General features: G+C 36.6%; 1 protein-coding gene across 24 annotated transcripts in view; it reads left to right on the forward strand.

Annotated features, from left to right (window-relative positions):
- DLG1 (discs large MAGUK scaffold protein 1) overlaps nucleotides 1-25,720 on the forward strand; it is a 261,892-nt gene that overhangs the window by 22,312 nt on the left and 213,860 nt on the right. Inside the window, exon 2 of one of the 24 annotated variants that reach the window (XM_036243187.1) lies at nucleotides 10,443-10,532. The exons of the other annotated variants lie outside the window; for them this stretch is intronic. Within the exon in view, the coding sequence (XP_036099080.1) occupies nucleotides 10,503-10,532 (30 nt within the window). The 5' untranslated portion in view covers nucleotides 10,443-10,502. The remainder of the gene's footprint in view (nucleotides 1-10,442; nucleotides 10,533-25,720) is intronic. 24 annotated transcript variants of the gene reach the window in all.

A 25,720-nucleotide genomic window follows, 5' to 3' on the forward strand; every position in this document is an offset into this window, starting at 1 on the left:
AGGCTGCTCAGGGCAAAAGGCAAATGAGAAGATTTGGAGGCGAACACTGGAATGAGTTGGGAGGGCACATACCAATCTGGTACAGTGTCTCTCTCTACTCTTATAATCTAGTAGAATAGCCCTTCCACCTTTTTCCCCCCTTTAAATGACATTAATTTTTTGAAGGGACCGTGCTAATTATTTTACAGAGTACCACACATTCTGTATTTAGTTTGTTGCCTCATGTTGTTTAAGTCATTACACTAAGTCCTATGTTTCTGGTAACAAGAAGTTAGATGTAAAGGTTGATTAAACTCATTTTTGGTAAGTGGACTTCATGGTGATATATTGTACTTCATATTGTATTACATCTGGAAGCACACAATGCCAGGTTGTTGCACTTGTTCTGATGTTTGATTACTTAAAGATGGTGACCTCCAGATCCTCCATTGTATAGGTGTGTTTTTCTCTTTATAGTTATTAAGTATCTATGGGGTAGTACTTTGGCATCTTGTATTGAATGAATTTTTACTATATTCATTAATGATCCTTGCCTGAATCACTCACTTCATTACAAATTTCGAGATGTTGATTTCCTCTCCTAATTTTATCATTTCATTTCTATTTATTAGTTGACATTCTGAAAAAAGTACTTTTCCCCATTAACTAGGGATGAACCTTTATTTCTTCTACAAAAACAAGGTAAAGTTTACATACTCTAAAGCTTTTATACTCTAAAACTAGCTTTTAGAGTAGAGTTTGTTGTTCAGTAATCCCTTTCAAAGGTGGCTAATAAGTGTCCCCACTTCTTCTTGCTCTCACTCTCTTTTTTTTTTTATCCTCATCCGAGGACATTTTTCCATTTTTTGTTCAGATAGAGTGGGAGGGAGAGAGAGAAACATTGATGTGAAAGGGACACGTCGGCCCTGGCCGGTTGCTCAGTGGTTAGAGTGTTGGCTTGCCGTCCAGAGAGACCCGGGTTTGGTTTCTGCTAAGGGCACATACCTTGGTTGCAGTTTGTCCTCAGCCCTGGTTGGGTCGTGCGGGTGGCAGCCACTCGATGTGTCCCTTTCACGTTGATGTTTCTCTCTCCCCCTCCCTCCCACTCTATCTGAACAAAAAATGTCCTCAGGTGAGCCTTAAAAAAAAAAAAAAGAAAGGGACACATCGAGTGGCTGCCTCCCGCATGGCCCTGACCCAACCAGAGCTGGGGACAAACTGCAACCGAGGTACGTGCCCTTAGCGGGAACCAAACTCCGGTCTCTCTGGACCACAGGCCAATGTTCTAACTGCTGAACCAAATCGGCCAGGGCTCTTTTTTAAAAACTATCACTGTGGACTGAGAGATTTTTATTTATTTAATAAGTACTTTATACCTTTCTTTTGGGACTTATATTTTACTTTCATTTGGGGCCCTTTTTTAATCTCTCTTTTAAAAAATTATTTTGAAACAAATTGCATCTATAGGAAAATTAACAGAATAGTAAACTACCATTTTCTTCACATTTTTTTGCTCTCTGTATATACAAGCGTGCATGTGTGCATACACACACACGCTTTAAAAAATTCTGAAAGCAAATTGATGTACTCTTAAGTACTTCAGCATATATCTCCTTTGAACAAGGATATTTTCCTAAAAAAATTTTTTAATCTTCTTCATTTTATGAACAGTTCTAAAAACATCTAGTATGGCCCTGGCCAGTTTGGCTCAGCAGTTATTGTGTCAGTCCACTGACCAGAGGGTTGAGAGTTTGATTCCTGGTCAAGGGCATGTGCCTGGGTTGCAGGTTCCATCCCTGGCCCTGGTTGGGGTCGTGAGGGAGGCAACCAATCTATGTGTCTCTTTTACATTGATGTTTCTTTCTCTCTCTCCCTGTCCCTCCCATCTTCCCTCTTCCCCCTCTCTCTCTTTTTCCTCCCTTCCACTCTGTCTAAAAATCAAGGGAAAAGTATCCTTGGGTGAGGAGTAACAACAATAAAAAATCTAGTATGTAATTATCAGACTGAGGAAATTTTAAATTGATACAGTGCTATTATCTGTACAGTGCTATTATAAGTCCATGTTCAAATTTAGTACATTTTTTATCTTTGGTACCATCTATCCTATAATTCTATATTCCTGAAGCAGAACTCCACCTCCATTCCTTTTTTTTTTTTTTAATCCTCACCCAAGGATATATTTATTGATTTTTAGAGAGAGAGAGAGAAACATCAATGTGAGAAAGAAACATCGATTGGCTGCCTCCAGTATGTGTCCCAACAAGAGATTGAACCTGCAACCTGGATATGTGGCCTGACTGGGAATTGAGCTCGCCACCCTTCAGTATATGGGATGATGCTCCAACAAACTGAGTCACACGGGCCAGGGCTCCACCTCAGTTCTTACTGTGTGACAAATTTTTACAGTGCAACTTCATGAATTGTTAAAATTTTGAATTCCTGCCTTCAAAATGATTGACATTCCTATGTTTTGGTGGTCAGCTCCTTTTCCTGTTTTCTTTATCAGTGTCCTCAGGGTTCTAACTCTTCTTTCTGATGCTTTATTTCTCTAGCGGAATGTCTCTATCTTTCAAAGACAATACATCACAGAGACACTAGTCTGAACTTTCTTTCCTACCACCAAATTTACAGTGTTTTCTTATTTAATTCCAGTTTTTAAGCAGTGTGTTATAAAATCTAAATATACAAAATTTGAAATAAGTCACACCCCTATGCATAGCCCCTGTAATTTAAAAATTTCATCAGGACCAAAACTGATAAGTGTACTGTGTGAATTGTCTGCAAGTGGATTTAGATGACCACTGTTTTGTTATTTTACATTCACTATTATATAATTTTTTCATATTTTTATGTTTATATCTTATGATAATCTTAACACAGTGTTTAAAGGATAGATGGTAGTGTTAGAACTGAGGACATACCCCCTAAATCAGTAACTTTGAAATGGAGTAAAATATAGTGAAATGTGAGAGAAGTAAGACAAATGCCATATTATGCCAAGTTGTTAATCTAGGCGAAAACTTGACAAAATATATAATTACTAAGAAAATAAGTCTGTGGTAAAGCTTAAGTATGGCACAATGGTTGTAGATCTGTGTGCTCCCAGAAGGCATCCTCAGTTAGTCTTGAATTATGAGTTTTGATTATATGATGTTTTCAGTAACTCATTTAAATAACATTGTTCTGTATCTTTATCTGCATCTGTTACCATCTTCAGTATTAGAGTACTGATATCTCCTCATGTATTGTTTAAAAAGAGAAAACCTCTCTTTGTTTGGATTGCCAGAGTGATATATGCTTATTGCAAAAATTCCAAACTTTATATAGAAATATATTTTCAATTAAGTAGAAGTCACCTTCTCAAATAATTAAGGGGAATGATCATTTAAGCTGGATCTTTTTTTTTTTATCCTCACCTGAGGATATTTCTCCATTTTTTTATACAGATAGAGTGGGAGGGAGAGAGAGGAAGGGAAAGAGAGAGAGAAACATCGATGTGAAGGGACTCATCGATTGGCTGCCACCCGCACGACCAACCAGGGCCGGGGACAAACTGCAACCGAAGTACGTACCCTTAGCGGAAACCGAACCCGGGTCTCTCCGGACTGCAGGGCGACGCCCTAACCGCTGAGCCAAACTGGCCAGGGCTTAAGCTGGATCTTGAACGTGAAGTCAAAGTTTGACAAATCAGTTGTTAATAAGGACATTTCAGGCTGATGGATGATCAGTTTTGTTGCACAGACATTTTCTGAGCAGCTTCAGTGTACACTCATACCTCATTTTATTATGTGTTGCTTTATTACACTTCCCAGATATTGTGTTCTTTACAAATTGAAAGTATGTGGCAACTCTGTGTCAGGCAAGTCTATCGGGGCCCTTTTTCCAGCAGCATTTGCCCACTTGGTATCTGTCATGTTTTAGTAGTTTTCACAGTTTTTCAAATTTTTTCATTATCATTATTGTTATTATTATTTTAATTGTTTTTTTTAATCCTTACCTGAGGATATTTTTCTATTTATCTTCAGGTAGAAAGAGAGGGAGAAAATGGGAGAGAGAGAGAGAGAAACATCGACATGAGAGGGACACATCGACTGGTTGCCTCCTGCACGACAACAACCAGGGCCGGGGACAAACTGCAACCTAGGTATGTGCCCTTGGCTGGAATCGAACCCAGGACTCATTAGTCCATGGCCGATGCTCTACTGCTGAGCCAAACCAGCCAGGGCTCATTATTATTTTATTTGTTATTGTAACCTCTGATAAGTGATCTTTGTTTTATTAAATCCTCACCCGAGGATATTTTTCCATTTATCTCCAGATAGAGTGGGGGTGGGGGAGAGAAAGAGAAAGAAAGAAAGAAACAGAAACGTGGATGTGACATCGATTGGTTAACCTCCAGCATGACCTCGACCAGGGCCGGGACCGAACCACAACCAGGGTACGTGCCCTTGATAGTAATCAAACCCTCGGCTCTTTGGTTCTCGGGCCGATGCTGTAACCTCTGGGCCAAACCGGCCAGGACTGATAAGTGATCTTTTTTAAAATTTTTCAATTACATTTGCCATTCAGTATTATTTTAGTTTCAGGTGTACAGCATAGTGGTTAGACATTTATATAATTTACAAAGTGATTCCCCGGTAAGTCGATAATACCTACCTGGCATACATAGTTATTACAATACTATTGACTGTATTCCCTGTGCATACTGTACATCCCTGTGACTATTTTGTAGCTATCAATATGTACTTTTAATCCCTTCACTTTTTTCACTCAGGCCCCCTCAAGCCTCCCAAACCATCTGGCAACCATCAGTTTGTTTTCTTTGAGTCTAATTCTGTTTTGTTTGTTCATTTATTTAGTTCTTTAGATTGCACATATAGGTGAATTTATATGGTTTTTTTCTCTGACTTATTTTACTTTGCATAATACCCTCTAGGTCCATCCATGTTACTGCAACTGCATTATTTTTAAAGTATTTTTTTTCTGTTACCTCTCTTTTTCTCTAGGGCCTCCAGTTACATGATGTTGAGTTGATTAAATTTGTCCCATAGCTCATTGATGTGATTCATTTTTTTTTTTAGGTTTTTTTCTCTGTAGGTTATATTTTGTACATTTCCTATTGCTATGTTTTCAGGTTTACTAATCTTTTCTTCTGAAGTGTCTAATCTGTTAATTTCATTCAGTCAGTTTTTCTTTACAAACATTTTGATTTTTATCTTTATAAGTTTGGTCCCTTCTTTATTTTCTATGTCTCATTGACATGCTTGCACTTTCCTTTATCTTCATGAACATACGGGATAGATTTATAATAATTTTTAAATATATTTTTGTACTAATTTTATCACCTGTCATTTTTGGTTTGTTTTTATTGATTGTTTTTTTTCTCCTCTCTGAGTTATATTTTCCTGCTTCTTTATTATATAATTTATTTATTTGTTATTTTTTAAATTTATTTTATTATTATTATTTTTATCCTCACCCAAGGACTTTTTTTTGCATTTATCTTGAGATAGAGCCAGAAGGAGAGAGGGAGGAAGAGAGAGAGAGAGAAACATTGATGTGAGAGAGACACATCAAGTGGTTGCCACCCACATGACCCCCACCCAGGCTGGGGACAAACCTCAACTGAGGTACGTGCCCTTAGTTGGAACCAAACCTGAGCCTGTCTGGTCCGCGGGCCGATGCTCTAACTGCTGAGCCAAACCAGCCAGGGCTGGTATTTTTTTTATAGGCATTATGAATTTAACCTTTTTGGGGACCTAGATACTTTTGTATTCCTTTAAATATTCTTGAGCTTTGTTTTGGGATGCAATTACTCAGAAGTAAGTTAATCCTTTTGAAGCTTGGTTTTAAGCTATTTTTAGTGGGACCAAGCAGCGTTTAGTATAGGGTTAATTTTGTCCCAGTACTGTGGTAAAACTCTACTTCTGAGTATTCTACTGAGTCCTGTATATTATGAGTTTTTCAATTATTCTTGACCCTTTTTGAGCTCTGGGAATTGTTCTACCTGCTTCTTTCTAGGGTTCCCCAGCCTCAGGTTTCTTTCAGAATTAAACTGAACACTTGAGGAGAACTCCACAGATCTGTAGAGCTCTTTTTATGCAGCGCTCTCCTCTCTGGTGCTCTTACCTGTGAATTTTAGGCACCTTGGACTTCCTGAATTTCCCAACTCTGTCCTTTCTACCTTAGATTGCTGGGCTTTGCTTAGTTTCTTTCTCTCCCTCTGCTGCAGTCTGGTTTCCCCGCAGTTACATGGGGGCATTTATGGGACTCACCACATTTGTTTTTGTTCTCACAGGATCACTTTTTTTACATTGCCTTCATTCATTTAGTATCTAAAAATCGTTGTTTATTATTAGTCCACTTTTTTAGTTGTGTTAAGGCAGGAGAGTTGATTTGTTCCCTGTTCTGTTATGGTTGGAAAAATTTGTCTATATGTAGAAAACCATTGGTATTTTAAAATATTGTTAATTAGGTACCTGAATCAGGTAAGGTGTTGCCATCCCAAAAGGCTTATATTTGAGACCCTCTAAAGTTGCTCATATTACAAGGTAATTTCTGAATTATTTTGCATAGCAAATGACTGAGAAGAACACATTGCCTTGAAATGTCCTTAGTGCCCATTTGGATATTTCTAGAAGATGCAATGAGTATTAAATTTAATGCAGATTAAATAATCATTTCTGAGTATGACTTAAAAAACTGCAAATATTGGAAGCTTTTCTGAAAGATTAAAAAGTAAACTAAATAGTCCAGCTAGTGTGGCTCACTGGTTGAGCATCAACCCATGCACCAAGAGATTGCTGGTTAGATTCCTGGTCAGGGCACATGCCTAAGACATGGGCCCAATCCCCAGTGAGGGGCATGCAGGAGGCGGTCAGTTGATGTTGTCTCTCATTGATGTTTCTCTCTCCCCCCCTCCCCCACTCTTCCTCCCTCCCTCTCTCCCTCCTTCCTCTGTAAAATCAATAAAGAAAAAAAAATTATTAAAAAAAAGTAAATTAAATAGTAATATAGTAAGGGATTGTATTGTAGAGATTATAATATATGCCTACAGAACAAAAGGGAAAAATTGTCTTCCTATTATCTGAATAGTTACCAGTAGTGATTAGGATAAAATGTGAGGTGATATTTTAATACATGGATTCAAAAAGTGCAACATCTAAACAACTTAGATGTGAAATTGAGGTAAAAAATGATTAGATGAGTCAAAAAAATGGGTGTAGTTATAATGAAACTAACATTTAGGGTGAATGTGAGGAGTTTTACTAAAATTGTTCTCTGTTATGAGGGGAATAAAATAATATTTTAGACATTATTTCAACAATATGTGTTGTTAAATATTTGTATGTTAATTTAGTCCAGTTAAAGTGGATATTTAATTATTTCATCTATATTATAGGCTTATGTTTGAGTTGGCAAAATTTTTAAAATAGTTTTTATTGGGAAAATGGAGTATCTAATTTTTCGGGGCATTTCAGACTGTTTTTAATTTTATAATCACCTATTGTTTAGGTATTAGAAAGGCTATTTGTTAATTCAACAAATATTTATTGAGCCCCTGTTACAGTCTGGTTACTGTGACCCTCAAAACACCCCCAGTTGCTGGGGTTAAAAGTGGTAAATATGTGAGATGTTCTTGTGTCTTGCCCTGTTGGAGCTTTGAATCCAGTGAATTTAGAAATTGAAACATATGCATGCTATAAATGGAAGGACTCTTAGAAGCCACTGAGTTTTTTGTTTGTTTGAGACCCCCTCAAAAGAAAATGATTACTTGCCCTGGCCAATGTTGTTCAGTGGTTTGAGTGTCGGCCCATGCACTGAAGGGTCTCGGATTCAATTCCTAGTCAAGAGCGAGCACCTGGATTAAGGGTTTAATCCCCAGCCCCTTTTGGGGCACGTGTGAAAGACAACCAGTTGATTTTTTTTTTCCCTCACCCGAGGACATTCTTCCATTTTTTGTTCAGACAGAGTGGGAGGGAGAGAGAGAGAAAGAAACATCGATGTGAAAGGGACACATCAAGTGGTTGCCACCCACACAACCCAACCAGGGCCGGGACAATCTGCAACTGAGGTACGTGCCCTTAGCGGGAACCGAACCCGGGTCTGTAGGGACCACAGGCCGACGACACTCTAACCACTGAGCCAAACCGGCCAGGCTGAGACAACCAGTTGATAGGTCTCTCTCACATCATTGTTTCTCTCTGTCTCTCTCCACCCTCCCTCCATTCCACTCTAAAAATCAATGGAAAAAATATCCTCGAGTGAGGATTAACTAAAAAAAGAAAGAAAAGAAAAAAGAAAATGATTACTTAAAATTGCACAGCCTATTAATGGGCCGAAAAGCACCACTTCTGACTCCTGGAAGAGTGATTTTTTTCAAACAACACTGTTACAAAGTTTGCCAAACAAGGAATTCCTTCTCTCACTGGGCCAGACTATTTTAGATATAATAGAACTTTCGCATAAAGACATTTCAGAACACAGAGAGAAACCAGCTAAAGAGTTTCACATACCTCTTTATTTTCCCTTGGAAAATGCAGTGTCTAGTTAGTACTTAGATATTACCTACACTAAAAGTGAGGAACTTTTTTTTTTATCCTCACCCGAGGACATTTTTTCCATTTTTTTTGTTCAGGTAGAGTGGGAGGAGAGGGAGGGAGAGAGAGAGAGAGAGAAACATCGATGTGAAAGGGACACATCGAGTGGCTGCCACCCGCACGACCAACCAGGACCGGGGACAAACTGCAACCGAGGTACGTGCCCTTAGCGGGAACCGAACCCGGGTCTCTCGGGACCGCAGGCTAATGCTCTAACCGCTGAGCCAAACCGGCCAGGGCAAAAGTGAGGAACTTTAATTATTTAAGGAGTCATGAGTCTTGAGTGGCCTTTACTCTTTCATGTTGGGAGCAAATGATTCTTGGGATAGCTGGGAAGAAGGGGATACTCTGTCTTGAACTGAGCATGCAATTTCCTGGATACCTGTCCTGCATGGGGGAAAGGATGTGTTAGCTAATGATGAAATGTACTTCTGCCCACTCCCCCACCCCCAAGCCTTATAGCTACAGGTAGGTAGGTAGATGTAACTACCATTTATTGAGCATGTAACAGAGTTGGCATTGTTTTAAGTGCTGTGCATGTATTAGTTCATTTAATCCTTACAGCTGTCCTAGTAGACTCTGTTCAAAGTAAAGTCCCACTTCATCTGTCTCAGGTATATCCTATTACGCTTGAAATAAAAGGCTATCACCTGATAGCCATCAATAATAGTATTAATAATAGTGATGCTTACATATTATGTCATAGGTACTAAGTGATATACTTGTATTAACTTTCTCATAACCCTTATAGTGAAACTTGGTTTAGTAGGAAAGTTGCTTATGCAGCCCATAATATTTGAATCATTAGGAGTAGGGTATAAGAAGCAATGGGAAAAGTTCAGTTGCTTGAATTTGAGGTCATTCATAGTATCTGTAGATTCTGAAAAAACCTTGTAGCTTGTGAAAAATTGCAGGTAATACTCTTCCTTATTATACATTTTAATAGGGGAATATGGCTACAAGCTTATGAGACTGAAAGCCATTTGCACCCTATGCCTCATCCCATTAGCTTATCTGACTCTATTTCCGGTGATCTTGAGGACAGTACAATGAATTTACAAAGTTAAACTACTTCTGGGTTAAAAACGAAGTCTTCTTGAGTTTGAAATGGTGCATAATCATAATTCTCTTTTTGTGGTGTTGATTGGGGGGGGTGGTTAAGGGCTTAGGTGAAAAGGATTTAGTAAGGCACTAAAGTTAAAATCAGCTTTATTGGTAAAATGGTGTTACTACTTTTTAGTAAAAAGAGAATAGGTAAGTTTTAGAAATAATACTTTAAATTATTACATTTTGTTCTTCTGTCACCCCTTCACAAAAATACCACATGGAACATTCCATTCATTACTATTGCCTGAGAAAGTCATTACTTTGCAAGCTGCAGTTGCTGAAATGGTATAGTAGAAGAAATGTTTTGCTTGCATTTTTTTTTTTTTTTTTAGTAATTTTTGTTTTTCAATTGTCTTCTGAATATACAAACTGTAGCAAACAAGGAGAAGCAGAATTAAATTTATATCGGGGAAACCTCTTTGTGGAGCATTTTATCAGATGACTCACTCTCAACCTCATATCTTGAAAAGAGAGATTAATGAAATAGCATCTGAAGCAGCAGTGAATTCTTATGGAATAAACCCTGACATCTTCCACAGTGTTTTGTGGAATAATTTCAGTTTCTTCAGATATAGATTACATAAAGAAGATTGTAGGGCACGTGACACATTCTGGTTTCTTGTATTTCGGATAGTAGAAAAATTGCTACTTCTAAGAATGGATCCTAGAGAGATCTTGTCACAGTTATAACTTTCATCTGTGGTTTTCATCTCACAACTTCATTTTAATTTTGATTACTAATTTTTATTTATATAGGCAACTTAAAAATTTTTGCAATAAACTGCTTTTTATATAAAATATTGTAATGGTAGAGTAATGGATTGCCTGTGCATTGTAACCACAAAGGTAAGATACAGTATGCTTTCTATGTTTCATTGTTAGTGACAGAATATGAGAGACCTTTTTGTTCATAATGTATTTTAAAAATAAAATGTAACCATTGTTGTATGCTTGAAAACAGATATTTGAATCCATGTGATGCTTAGTTTATATCCTTTAGGAAAGATAGTCTTTTGAAATATGTTTCAGATAGCTAAAAATAATGTAATGAGTGGATATTTTTTCCCTTAAGATTTATAGGAAGCTTTTCTCCCGACAGCAGGGTTTATAAGACCTTGATTATATTTGAATCTTCTAAATATATTCTCAGAGTTCTCTCCCTCTATTTTCTGTCCCATGTCATGCTGGTTGAAAGTATAACTCATTTTGAGAACATTTTCTGGACTCTTCCATCTATTAGTATAATTTTTTAAGAAGAAAATACATTGTGATTGTGTTGTGAAGGAAAGATGTAGATTTGGACTTAAAATGATTAAACTTGTACAAGTACTCCTTAAAGTACTTGTCTTAAAGTCTGTTTTGCTCACTGTCCTCAGAGTGTGCAGCATATTTCACTTAATCTCAAAGTTTGGTTTCTTTGATTTCTGAATACTGGTTGTGGAAATTGTGATTGTGTAAGATTTAGGACACTTACATTTTAAATTTATACATTGGTTTTGAAAATATGGAATAATTTACATTTTTGGGTTTTGTTTCTGTTTCTATATACTTAACATACATAGTGATTGGTAGTTGAAATTGTTGAGATTTTTAAGTTACGTTCAGTGATACAATAATAAATTAATTTGTAAATTGTGAAAGTTGGCTATTCTATATAGTGAAAGGTTTCCCAGAAGAGGAAAAGTAAAAAAATTGATGTAAATTAGTTTTGTTTGTTGCTCAGAATATAGTTCAAACTGTAGAAGCTTTTATCACATACAACTGTGTTCATTATCTGGTCCCATCCTATTTGTAAAGTAGTCTTCTGTGTACCTCTAGGTAAATTGTCTCATTGAAATATTCTTAAAGAATGTTTAAAGGGCAATAAGCCTGGAAAACAGGGTGTGTGTTATTTTTCTCTTTGAGTTCTTTTCATGGTTGTCTGTGGTTGGTTCTCCCTGTGATTTATCTTTTATCACTTCATTTATTTGGATTTTTATTTCTAGTATCATATTCAGGTATTATTCTCTCTACCCTATAATCTTGATAGATTTAAATTTTTTTGCATTTGGCCCTGTTTAAGTAAGAGAGCTACTGTTGTTTAAAAAAATTTTATGGAATCAATATCCTGAAGTTTTTATAAATTTTATTAAGTAATTTAAAAATAGAAAAGATGTAGGTTAGAAATTAGGAAACCTAAAACACTATTTGTAGTTTTAAAAGTGCTAAATTAAAATTATTTTTGTTACTAGATATAAAACCCTTTGAATATATTTAACCACTAACTACAGCAGGAAGAAAATCTCTTAATTTTCTTTTCAACTAAAGTGCTACAATGTTTTCTTCCTTTGGGTCTCTTCCCTCTTTTCTGATCTTTGGAGAGCTTTATGGTGTTATATGTGTTTAAAAAGTCTGACAATATAGTTGATGTAATTCTATCATGTTAATACTAAAACTCTTTCCAAATGAAATATTTTTCATCATCCGCCTCCCCTCTCTCCCACGTGTGTAGGCACTGTGAGCTAGGTAGGCATGTTGCATCACTGCTACCATGGATACCCTTAAGAACAGGCATGTGGGTTGAATTAAAGCAATGATGATTAGTTTTCTGGGTTTTTCTCCTCATAACTATGTTCTTCACAATGAAGACTCTTATTTTAAAATGTTTGCAAATGACTAGGTTGGAGATGTGATGACTAAATCATCACTGCTACCGAAATGTCAAATCTTGCCCATTATTTACAGTAGTATTAATGCCATTTACTAATTTAAAAATGATCATAAATAGCTCTACATTCCTTTTCTTGTTAATTCATTTTAAGCACAAATGTAGTGTTTGTTTTGCCTCTTAGTAAAAATGAAAAATGTATGGCCTCTTTGAAGAAAATGTATTTAAAAAATATTATTTTGCATTTTGATATTTTGTAGGGGAAAAGATACTAGTGAGCATTTCTTTTGTGGCAGTATTTCTGATTATTGTCAGTTATCATAAATATATTTTTATGTGGTTTAATTGACTTGGATACAATATTTAGTTTGTGCTTTTTCACATAATGTCTTTCTAAAATGTATTTATTTTTATGTTTGTAAATCCTTGTATTCTTCGCTAGCTCCTTGGTAAACAACTGTCTGTTAGGGTGGAATTAATATTGTGAGGGGAACAGACAGATAAGTGTGGTTTTGTCAAGCCCATTATCACTATAGGAAATTTAACTTGGAGCATACAAGGTCCAACAAGAGTGATTTGGGAGTATTGCTATATATGTGATATTTTCTTTTATTAGCAATAAAGCACTGTGTATAAACTGCAGCTAAGGGCATTCATATTCTTTAGTACAGAGCAGTAAAGAGTACCTTTTTTATCTCATGGCACACAGACTTTTAAAATTCTGTGGCACATCAAAAATTACACTTTTTGCCGATAGGACCAAGAAATTGCTATAATTTTGATTCAGTCACACCAGATAGCTATTGTTGTGTTGGCTGTTGTCTTCTTTTATTTTTTTATTTGACAATCCAAGGGGAAAGACGTCAGTACCCCAGACTAAATAGTCAGGTATTGTATGTTTTAAAATGTTTTGTGGTATACCAGTGTGCCTACTGTGGCACACTGGTTGAAAATCGCTGATACAGAGGTTTCCTAGCTGTTCATTAACTTCTGAGAGAGGAAGTTGCATAACCTTAGTGCCAGAATTTCTTTCAGTAGAATCATGTCTTCCTCCATCTTTTGTTATACTGCTGTTGAACAAGTAGAAAAGGAATGTTCTCTATCTCTGTTCATTTTAGAATCATTTAGCAGAGGTTTAGGTAGCAGGACAAAGACCTGATAAGAAAATAATAATTTCTTGTGTGTTCTTGATTAAGCTTAGAAAAGAGAAAAGGAGCTTTCATATCTCAGGAGATTCTCTTACACGCAATACCAGATACTACTGTTTTTATTATTTCACTTATTTGCCTGAACTCAGAGTCCATGCTAAGTGCTATTAAGGCAGTATTTGAAGAATATGCAGTCTTGGGGGGTCTCTTCCAATTAAAGAGTTGCCAGCACATATGTTTTACAAGTTGCCAATGAGGTTTTTATTGTTTCTGTTAACAGGTGTTTTTTGTTTTGTTTTTTAATCTTGTGAAGTGTTTCCTTCTTCTTTGCAATCTTTATGCATAATAATTTCTTCTGTTTGCAAGTCCCTACCCCCAAATCTTACCCTTTAGATTCCATTTTATATATTACTTCCTCAGGGAAGCCTTCCATGATGCCCAAGATTAAATAAGGTTCCTCCACTTCTATAAGTATAACTTACTTTTCCTTTATAACATATAGTATATCATGTATTTGTGTGATTCTTGACTAATGTGTGTTTCTCTCACTGGAGTATAAACTTCACAAAAAGTGAGACTGTTTTGTTCTCCATGGTTTTCTAGATACCTGACTAAGTGTCTGAGCATCTACATATAGTGGATACTTAGTAAATAATTGTTGAATGAATGGAACTTTTGCACAAATGCTCTAAACTTGTGGATTAAAAAATGAAAATTTTACTTTGTAATGCATATTGTCCCATTTTAAATATGATTATATGTTGACAACCTGGAAAATTGTCACTAGAATGTATCTTTTTATACTTACAATTCAAAAGGATCCAGAAAGTGTTTTATCTTCTCAGTGTTTTCTACCTATTTCTTAGTTAATGTTGTGAATGGATACATCATCATGTCTTGACACTTAATTGGTTACTACCCACGTAAATATTTGATTGCTTTGTTGACTGTACATATGAAGAGTATATTCTTTTTTCTGGCTTATACTTGATTTAGGAGAGACGGATCCTTTTTCATTTTAAAGGGCTTATTTTACTCTCTGGGCTACAAAATGTTAACGACTTAGCACTGTCCAATAGAACTTTATGCAGTAATGGAACTGTTGTGTATCTGTGCTATCCAGTAGCACATGACATGTGGTCAGTTTGACAGAGGAACTGAATTTTAATAGTTAATTTAAATAGACTTTAGATTATTGGGCTATAACAACCATTTCCATATAACAGTGAACCTTTCACTTATTTATTCTTGCATCAAAAGAAAAAAAAATTTGTTTGAGTGGGCAGTAAATTTATATATTACTCAAAATAAACTCAAGAATCAAAACTATCATTAAAAAGTTAATATTGCTCCCTGGCTGGTTTGGCTCAGCAGTTAGAGCATCCGCCCATGGACCAAAGGGTCTCAGATTCTATTCCAGTCAAGGGCCATACCAGGGTTGCAGGTTTGATACCATGGGAGGCAACCAATTGATGTGTCTCACATTGCATTTTCTCTCTCTCTCTCACTCCCTCTCTCCTTTCCTTCCTCCCTCTCTCTCTCTCTATCTTCCTCCCTCTCTCTTTCTCTTCCTCCCTCTCTTCCATTCACTCTCTAAAAATCAATGGAGCCCTGTCTGGTTTTGCACAGTGGTTAGAGCGTCACCCCACAGACCAAAGCATCGCGGGTTCGATTTCAGTCAAGGGCACATACCTCAGTTGCAGTTCGGTCCTAGCCTTGGTCAGAGTCATGCGGGAGGCAACCAATTGATGTGTGTCTCTCACATCAATGTTTCTCTCTATCTCTCCCTCTCACTCTGTCTGAAAATAATATGGAAAAATATCCTTGGGTGAGGATTAACACACATAAAAAAAGTTCATATTGCTATGTCTCATGTCTGTCTTTTCCCCCTCTTCCCATAGGAAACTATATTTATTTGTTTCTATTTATGGTTTTACTTACAGTATCCTGAAGTTGTCTCCATTTTACTTCACAGAGCTTTTCCTCATTCATTTTTACAGCAATATAATACTTTATTGTGTGGATATATCATAGTTTTGTTAACCAAACATCGCCTTTTTATTTATTTATTTTTTTTTTAATTTTTAAAATTATTTTTATTTATTTTATTTTATTTTATTTTTATTTTTTATCCTCACCTGAGGACATTTTTCCATTGTTTTTTGTTCATATAGAATGGGAGAAGGGAGGGAGGGAGGGAGGGAGGGAGGGAGGGGGGGGGGAAACATCCACATGAAAGGGACACATTGAGTGGCCGCCACCCACATGACCCAACCAGGGCTAGGGACAAACTGCAGCTGAGGTACGTGCCCTTAGCGGGAACTGAACCCAGGTCTCTCTGGACTGCAGGCCGACGCCCTCACTGCTAAGCCAAACTGGCCAGGGCTCTTTATTGATTTTAGAAAGAGAGGAAGGGAGACGATGAGAGAGAACATTGACTTGCCACCTCCTGCATGCCCTCCACTGGGGATTGGGCCCTCCATGTACCCTGACCAGGAATTGAACCAACGACCTCTTGGTGCATGGGTCAATTCTCAACCACTGAGCCACACTAGCCAGGCCAAACATAGCCTTTTTAATAAATGACCTGTAACAGCTGGTTTCTTGCTGGAGAAAGATGAAAGTTGGATCCACACCTAATACTGCATATCTTGAAATATTCCAAATTTTCAAAGATAAAAATGTGCCCGGCCAGTGTTGCTCAGTGGTTTGAACATCATTCCGTGGACTGAGAGGTCCTAGTTCAATTCCTGGTCAGAGTACATGCCTGGGTTGTGGGCTTGATCCCCAGTAGGGGGCATGTGGGGGACAGACAATTGATGTTTCTAGCTCACATAGATGTTTCTATCTCTCCCTCTCCTTCCTCTCTCTCTAAAAAATCAATAACAGCATTTCAAAAAAGATATAAATATGTTTTTGCTATACCCTGACCTTTTACTATAAACAGTGTTTCAGTAAACAACTTTGTATATGTATCATTTAACATTTGTGCAGGTGTATCTGTATGGTATGGGATTGCTGGTTTAGAGAGTAAACTCATTTTTAATTTTGGTAGCTATTGCCAGATTTCCCTCCATTGGAGTTGTGCCATTTGCATTCTCACCAGCAATGAATGTATGAGAATGACTGTTTCCCTTTAACTTTGTCGACAAATGTATTTTCACGTTTTTGTATTTTTGCCAGTTTGTTGTATAATGTAGTTTTAATTTGGATTTATCATATTTAAGCAAGGTTAATTATATTTTATACTTTTTTCTGTTAGATTGATAGTCTATTGCTCAATTTCTAGGTGATCTTTATGTAACAGGGAGATTAGACTTTGTCTATGATACGAGGTGCACTTTTTCCACACTTTGTCATGGTGTTACTATCAGTCCTCTGTTCTCTCTCCCTTCTGAATTTTGAGTCATAAGACCTTCCCCTTCTGGAGTTATAAAGAATTCACCCAGCTGTTCTTTTGGTACTTTATATAGGATTTCATTTAAAAATATTTGGGCCATTTGAAGTTTATCTTAATAAGTAGTTTTAGTTATGGAACCATTATAATATTTTTCCACATGGCTACCCATTTTGTTTCCAACGTCATTTATTAAAAAGTCCATTTTTACCCCCATTGAATTGAGATGTCACTTTTGACATATAAATTTCCATATGTATTTGGATCTATTTCTGGACATTCAGTCTGTTTCTTTGGTCTGTCCACTTGACAGCTTTTTCTTAAAAAAAAAGCAATCCTTTCCTGTTTGTTTTTCCATATAAACTTTATAATCAACTTATCTAGGCCGAGAAGAAGTGTTTCAGTATTGGGAACATCCTCTACATAAGTAATACACCTTAAGGAATGTTTTTTTGTCCAGTAGGGAGAAGCAGGAGAACTGGGTAAGTGAATTTGTTATGTACTTTCCCAACTGCTAGTATAAACTACCAATCAGAGGCTAAGCAAATTTTCTTGATTCCCTAGCCTGGGGAGCAGGATTTTAAATTAATCTTTTAGAGTTCCTACTAGTTGATTTTTGTTTAATCAGAGACACATTTTACCTGTTTCATAAGTTTTACCTAGCCCTTTGTTCCATGACTTTACAGGTTGACTAAAGTGACCTGCCTTTGACTAAATGAGATAGGGTTATTTCTGGTGCCAACTCTGGTTGGTGTTGGATACTCAGAGGGCTTTTGGATATTTAGAAGTTTTTGCTGAGAATTCTGATAACAGGTTGAAGGGGAAAGAGTGTTATCATCAATTCTTAGTCTTTGCCATGACTGAGGGATTAGAAAAGGGTGGAGAAAACTTGGCAGAACAGTGGAGTCATTTGTATTTAATATATTTTGAAACTCCTTATACATTATTGAATGATTACCTATAGCATTTAAAATGACCCCATTGTCCTAGGTGGTTTGGTTCAATGGTTAGAACATCAGCCCTCAGACCAAAGGGTTGAGGGTTCAATTCCCAGTCAAGGGCATGTATCTGGGTTTTCGTTTTGATCCCTGGCCCTGGTCGGGGTTGTGCGAAAAGCAGCCAATCAATGTGTATGTTTCTCTCCCCCTCAATCCCTTCCACCACCCCTCTCTTTTAAAAATCAATGGAAAAATATCCTTGGGTGAGGATTAATAAAAAAAAACAGGACCCCATTATTTAGATGTTTTATAATTTGTTTAATCGGTCAACATTTGGATTAGTTCTATTTTTTCTGTTAAATGATCTATTTGATGCTTAATCTCTGAGCATAACCATGATTCTGTAGGTGAGGAATTTCTAGTATAAAAAGATGAACATTTCTAATATAAAGATTACCACAGTTTCTAAATTTAAACCACCTTAGACTGTTTTCTCATTAAAATACTCTATATTATATTAAATGTATTTTCACTAAATTTTTTCCCCATTTACATCTGGAAAAGCTCATTATGTCTTTTATTATTTTTTTATCCTCACCTGAGGACATTTTTGCATTTATCTTCAGATAGAGCAGGAGGGAGAGAGAGAAACATCAATGTGAGAGAGACACATCAAGTGGCTGCCACCCACATGATTCAACCAGGGCCGGAGACAAACTGCAACTGAGGTACAGGACCTTAGCGGGAACCAAACCTGGGACTCTCCGGTCTATGGGCCGATGCTCTAACTGCTGAGCCAAACCAGCCAGGGCTCATTATAGCTTTTAATCTTATCCATATAGATTTTCTTTGAACTTTCCAAAATATATTGTCTTGTTTCTTGACTATTTCACCTTTTTGTTAATTTTTAATATCCAATCAGTGTTCATCTATGGTTCACCTTACTTGGGACCTATACAAAACTGGAATGATAGAGGTTGTTTTCAAATACTACCTTATTTCTGCTCATCTTTTTATACTTGGACTTTCAAATGCATGAGAATAAGGGTTCCATTTGTATTTTGTCAGTCTCTCACTTTTTAAACTTTTTGCAGTCTTCATTCTGCAGTAGTCACTCAACTCAAGTTGTACTGCTTAGTCTGGCAAGAGAGTAAACAATAATAGTTAAGAGTTTAGGCTTTGAAGATTGTTAAGTTTCTAGAATAACTCTTGATTCCTGGACAAATCACTTAACTCTTATGTTTCAGTTTCTTCATCTCTAAAGTGGAGAAAATAATGGTACCTACTTTACAGTGTTGTTAAAGATTAATTGAGCTAATACCTGCCAAGTGTGTGAAATGATGACTGCCGCACAGTAAATCTTTACTAATTGGTAGCAGATCTTTATTCATTTTTATTAAATAGTAATAAAATATATAGCCTTCTGGTTGGACAGAACAGTCTTTTCTGCTTCATTGTCTCTATCTTTGACACTTGGTTTTCTCTCTTTTATAATTCTTGTTCCTTGCCATTTATGACTAGTATGCTGTTTGTTTGTTTGTTTTTTCTTTTATTAGAGTTGGTGGATGGTTTAGGTATAGCTCTGTCACTAAGGAAGTTGGAAGTAGGAATAAAAGGGAAAAGAAAAAGTATGAGAGACACTTATATTCATGGCTGTTTCTGCATTGTCTACCTCTTCTTTTGCTGCTTGTATTTTGGATTTAGAATTATGCTAATGTGTAGTCTTTGGAGACAGCTCCCTGAATCTATGGTTACAGAAAGTTCATGACTATAACTATGATACTTTTGGTGATTAGTGTGTTAGCATCTTAATATGGATAAAGAAAAAGGATTGCCCAGATGTGGGAATAAATATTTATTTGTAATTCCATGGGTACTCAATAGCTGTTTGTTTGAACTAAATAACTGATATAGTGGTAGATAGTAAATCAGTAGAGAAGTGTTGAATTGTTTTGGCTTATCAGTTAGGGAATTAAGAGTAGAAAATTTGGTTCCTTTGGGTGAAATAGCTGTCTTTTATTTAAATGTTCATGTTTATGTGTCAGGGAACTTTTACTCGTGCTAGGTTGTATTATATTATTGTATGTTATCCAGAAATTTGAAAGGGGTGTTAAACCTTTTAATAGAAAGTTCCAGTACAGAGATTTCAGGTTTTTTAGATTTTTGAAAGTTAAATTTTAATAGTGAATAGAATTGCTGCCCTCTACTGTTGGCTAGTTGTTTTCCTGCTGTGAAAAAAATGTTCGATAACCTGTACTAGGATGATTTTAAGTATGTATATTATTGGATTATAGTATAATTCTATAAAACATTATTTTAATAACTCAGTTGTTAAATTATAGTTATTACCTAATATTGACTCCCATTAATTATGTTCATTATCCACTCTGGCTTTTAGAAAAACTTAGATGGAACAAACTTTAGTTTAGTCTGTTTCCTGTTTTATATGGTGAGCTTTAAGTAGTTTGTTAGATTGATTCCTTATCGTTATGGGAGTCAGAGCTTTATTGATAGCTTATAAACAAACCAAAAGTAAATTCTACAGATAAAGATAAATTTTTGAAAATAATCATTGTTTTAATTTGTTAATGTTGACATTTTAATCAGTATTAAATATGGATATAAGACCATTGTGTGTTTACTAAAAAGAGGCACTACATAAACAATGGTGATATTGAGCAAATATTAACCTCTGGATTTCATGTTTTGTTTTGTTTTGTTTTTAAAATATTTTTATTGCCTGTCTGGTGTGGCTCAGTGGATTGGGCATTGTCCCATGGACTGAGAGGTCCTGGCTTGATTCCTGGTCAGGGCACATGCCCGGGTTGTGGGCTTGATCCCCAGTGGGGGGCATGCAGGGGGCAGCCAATGGATGTTTCTCTTTCACATCGATGTTTCTGTCTCTCCTTTCTTCTCTCTCTAAAAAATCAGTAAAACATATTAAAATGTTTTTTAAATATGTGTATTGATTTTAGAGAAAAGGGGAGAGGGATAGAGAGAAACAATGATGTGAGAGCAAAACATCCATTGGCTGCCTCCTGTACGCCCCCCAGTGGTGTTTGAGCCAGCAATCTTTCAGTGCACAGGACAGTGTCCAACCAACTGAGCCACACAAGCTAGGGCTGGATTTCATGTTTCTCACTTAAAAGTGAGGAGGTTAGAGGAGATGATTATAAAGGTACCCCTTAGCTTTATTTTGCTGAGTACCCACTGTATATGAAGTACTGTGCTGTATAAAATATAGACGTGGTAAAACAAAGTTTATTAATATAGTTCTTGTTCTAGATCAAGGGTCAGCCAGTGTGCCAAATCAGGCTATGCTCATTCTTTTACTTATTGTTATGGCTGTTTTCATGCTACAATGGCAAAGTTGATTAGTAGTTGCAACAGAGACAATATGACCTGCAAAGTTGAAAATATTTACAATCTACCCATTAAAAAAATGTTTGCTGAATCCTGACCCAGATGAACTTTGGAAGATAAATTGTAAAAGGATAATTTTAAATGGATGTTTTAAAAGGACACATAGACAAAATACCAGGAGTAGTTTAAATACAGCTAGTATGCAATGAAGGAAAGTATGCTTTCATCATTGGCACCATTCACCCAGTTCAGTAGTGTACTAACATCTTCTATTAAGTCCTAGTTATTTCTGTTTATTAGATATTAGCAGCTATCCTGCTTTACAGCATCATCATATCATCATCATCGTTAAGACTTTTTGGGATAAAATGCTCAAATCTAAGTATGCAGCTCAATTCCTTTCTATAACTTTGATAACTACCCACAAAGATATAAACATTTTCAATACCCCAGAATACTTTCTTTTGTCCTTTCCACCATATATAGTTTGTTTCTTTTTATTGCTGTATAGTATTGCATTGTATGAATATACTACAACTTGTTTACTCTGCTATTGTGGGGGATTTGAGTTGTTTCCAGTTGAGGCTGTTATGAATAAAGCTGCTTTGAACATTTTTCTTAAAAAAATTTTAGAAAGAGTAAGGAGGGGAGAGAGAAAGAGAGAAAGGGGGGAGTGGAGAGAGAGAGAAACATCGATGTGACAGAGAAACATTGATTAGTTGCCTTCCACACACGCCCCTACCAAGGATCAAACCTGCAACCTGGGTACGTGCCCTGACTGGGAATTGAATCTGCAACCTTTTGGTGTACAGGATGATGTTACAACCAACTGAGCCACACCAACCAGGGCGGAACATTTTTATACAGGTTTTTAGGTGGACAGATGCACTTACCTCTCTTGGGTATATATACCTGGGAGATAGAATTTTAAATTCATCTTGTAGAGTCCTTAGCAGAAAGGTTTTGTTTAATAGGAAACAGTGGGAAGGAGGAATCAAAGAGTCATGTTCACCTACTTTATAAGTTTGACTAGTCCCCTGCTCCATTATAAAGTGATAACTTGACATTTCTTCATAAACCCTGTGACTAAGGCAACCTACCTTTTGAGTAAATCAAATAGGTTTTATATCTGATGCCACCTTTGTTTGGTGTTGGGTGTTTAGAAGTCTTTACTGAGAATTCTGATAACAGGTTGAAGGAGAGCGTTGTCATCAATTACTAGTTTTTACCAAGGCTGAGGGATTTGAGAGGACTTGGTGGAACAGTGGGGTCATTTGTATTTCATATACTTTGAAAACTCTTACACGTCATGAATACAGTTTTGTAGCATTTAAAATTATTTAACTGTTTGGATGTGTCATAAGACTTCTTAATTTCAATGATTTTACTTTTCACTTTTAGAATGTCTATTTGTTTTAGATTCCATTTTTCTTTTTAAATGTATTATTGTATTCGCTTTGTATATCCTTTCCTCTGTGTTATTTCACATATTTAAAATTGCAATTTTAAAGTCCATTTCTGCTAGTTCTAACATCTTTGTCTTCCATGGGTCTGCTATCAGTCTACTTTTAATTTTTCTTTTATTGTTCATGTTTTCCTGATTCTTTCCATGTGTTGAAATTTTTTATCATGTGCTTTCATAATGTGTAAAAGAACCAGTGAGACAGAACCAATGTTCTTTCCCTTTCAAGAAGCTAGAATGAAACTCCCCAACCTGCCCCCAGTTCACAGGGGATATGTCCAAGACCGCCCCCCCCCCCCCGTGAATGGCTGAAACTGCGGATATATAGCAGGTTTACAGTTGTGAGTAAGTGAAACACAGAGTTTATTCTTGTATTATCTATTAACTGTATTTTCCCTATGAACATCTGTAAACCTACTTTTGCCAAACCCTGTGTATATGTATATATTTTATTATATAGTATGTTTTTTTTCTAAACATGCATACCTATGACAAAGTTTAACATATAAATTAGGCACAGTAGGAAATTAACAGCAATAACTAACAATAATAGAATAATTATAACAGTATACCATAATAAAAGTTATGTGAATGTGGTGTCTTTCTCTTTCAAAATATCTTATTGTACTATACACACCCTTCTTTTTGTGTTATTGTGAGATTATAAAATGACATACCTATTACTGTATCTATATAACCATACCTTCTTTGGCAGTAAATGGCTTGGTTTCACTCATTTCAGGAGATCTCATGCTGAAGGCTCAATGCTTTCTGATGCTACATGTTGCCATCAGCCAGAACACATTTTCTATTCATATCTTCCACGAATATAATGCCTTTTCTATCTTAACTAAGCACTTATCCACTGTGGCTGTAACTTTGCAGTTTGAGGTACAGTAGCAAAACTAGCACAACTTTTTTTTCCTTCATAATTTCACAGATGGAAGATTCGTTTTTACTATAAATCTTAGCAACCTCAGCATACAATTTTAATTCTTTCCTTATTAAGTCAAGAACTTTTGACTTTTCACTTGAAGGGATAACTTTGCAGTTTTTCTTTGGTATATCCGAATTGCCAGCATTACTACTCCTGTGCTTTGGGGTCATTATTAAGTGATGTAAGGGTTCCTTGGACATAAACACTGCCATACCAGTTGATCTGCTGACTGAGACTGCTACTAAGTGACCGGTGGGCAAGGAGCATATGCAGGGAGAAGGATACACTGGACAGAGGGAGGCAATTCATGTCCCCAGCAAGACAGAACACAGTGTGAGGTTTTATCACACTGCTCAGAATGTAGTGCAGTTTAAAACATATAAATGGTTTATTTCCTTTTTTTTTTTATCCTCACCCGAGGACATTTTTCCTTTTTTTTTTTTGTTCAGATAGAGTGGGAGGGGAGAGAGAGAGAGAGAGAGAGAGAGAGAGAGAGAAGCATCGACATGAAAGGGACACATTGAGTGGCTGCCACCCACACGACCAACTAGGGCCGGGGACAAACTGCAACCGAGGTATGTGCCCTTAGTGGGAACTGAACCCAGGTCTCTCTGGACCACAGGCCAATGCTCTAACCGCTGAGGAAAACTGGCCAGGGCTAAATGGTTTATTTCTGGAACTTTTCAATTTAATATTTTGGACCATGGTTGATCATTGGTAACTGAAACTTAGAAAGCAACACCACAGATGTGGGGAGAGGGGTCTATTGTAATCATTTAGGAGTTGAATTTGTTTAGGGCTGGGTTGCTGCATTAGTTGCTTTCAGCTCACTTCTGTTTTCAATAGCAAAAGGGTGAAATTGGTTCTATGTCTTTCATAGGTCCTTTCCACCAACAGTACTTTAGGGTCTAAGACCTGTGAGACTGCAGAAATGTTGCACTGCTTTTCCAGTCAAATTCCAAGCTTCCTGTACTGCAGTACCCTTAGTAAATGTCCTAAGAGGGTGATCCAATGTGTGAGGACAGCATATTCTTCATTTTAGGCTCCATTAGTTTCCAACCAGTCATGCCACATGTCATTAAAAACTTGACTTCTTTTCCCAGCAGAGTTCTTTAACCTGTATGAGGCCCAATTCTTTGTCCATCTAGGTGTTAACTTGCCAAATACTCCATTTAGGTAAGTATTAGCCTTCTTAAGAAAAGGCTCAGCCCTGGCCGGTTTGGCTCAGCGGTTGGAGCATTGGCCTGCGGACCAGAGTCCTGGGTTTGGTTCCCGCTAGGGGCACGTACCAAAAAAAAAAAAGAAAAGGCTCATCTCTTTACCTCCAGTGGTAACTACAGTACAATATCATTAACCAGGATATTAACATTAGTACAACCAGATACAGAACATTTCCACCACCACTAAGGCTCCCTCATGTTGCCTTTTCTAGCCATACCTCCCTTTCATCGCAGCCTTTCTTAATTCATAGTAACTACTAAACTGTACTCCGTTTCTATAATTTTGTGATTTTAAGAATTTGTTATGAATGGAATCATAAGTATGTAACCTTTTGGGAGTGACTTTTTTCCTCCACTCATCATAATTTTGGGGGGATTTATCCAGAAATGATCGTTGTGTACTTAAGTAGTTCCTTTTAGTTGCTGAGTACTATTCTACGATATCAATGTACCACTGTTTAACCATTTACCTATTGAAAGACATCTGAGTTTTTCCTGATTTTGGTTATTATAAATAAAGCTGCTGTTAAACATTTGTGTACAGGTTTTTGTGTGAACATAAGTATTCATTTCTCTGGGATAAATACCCACAGTGCAAATTACTGGTCCATATAGTAGTTGCATATTTATTTATTTAATTTTTAAAATATGTTTTTATTGATTTCTTTAGAGAGAAGGTAAGGGAGAGAGAGAGAGAGAAATATCAGTGTGAGAGAGCAACATCAATCGGCTGCCTCCTGCACACCCCCGACTGGGGATTGAGCCCGCAACCCAGGCATATGCCTTGACCGGCAATTGAACGAGGACCTCTCAGTCCATGGGACGATGCTCAGTCCACTGACCCACACTGGCTGGGCTGCGTATTTATTTATTTATTTATTTTAAATCTTTATTGTTGAATGTATTACAGGTGTTCCTCATT

Source organism: Molossus molossus, unplaced genomic scaffold, assembly GCF_014108415.1.
Source record: "Molossus molossus isolate mMolMol1 unplaced genomic scaffold, mMolMol1.p scaffold_m16_p_5, whole genome shotgun sequence".
In the NCBI taxonomy this organism is placed as follows: Eukaryota; Metazoa; Chordata; class Mammalia; order Chiroptera; family Molossidae; genus Molossus; species Molossus molossus.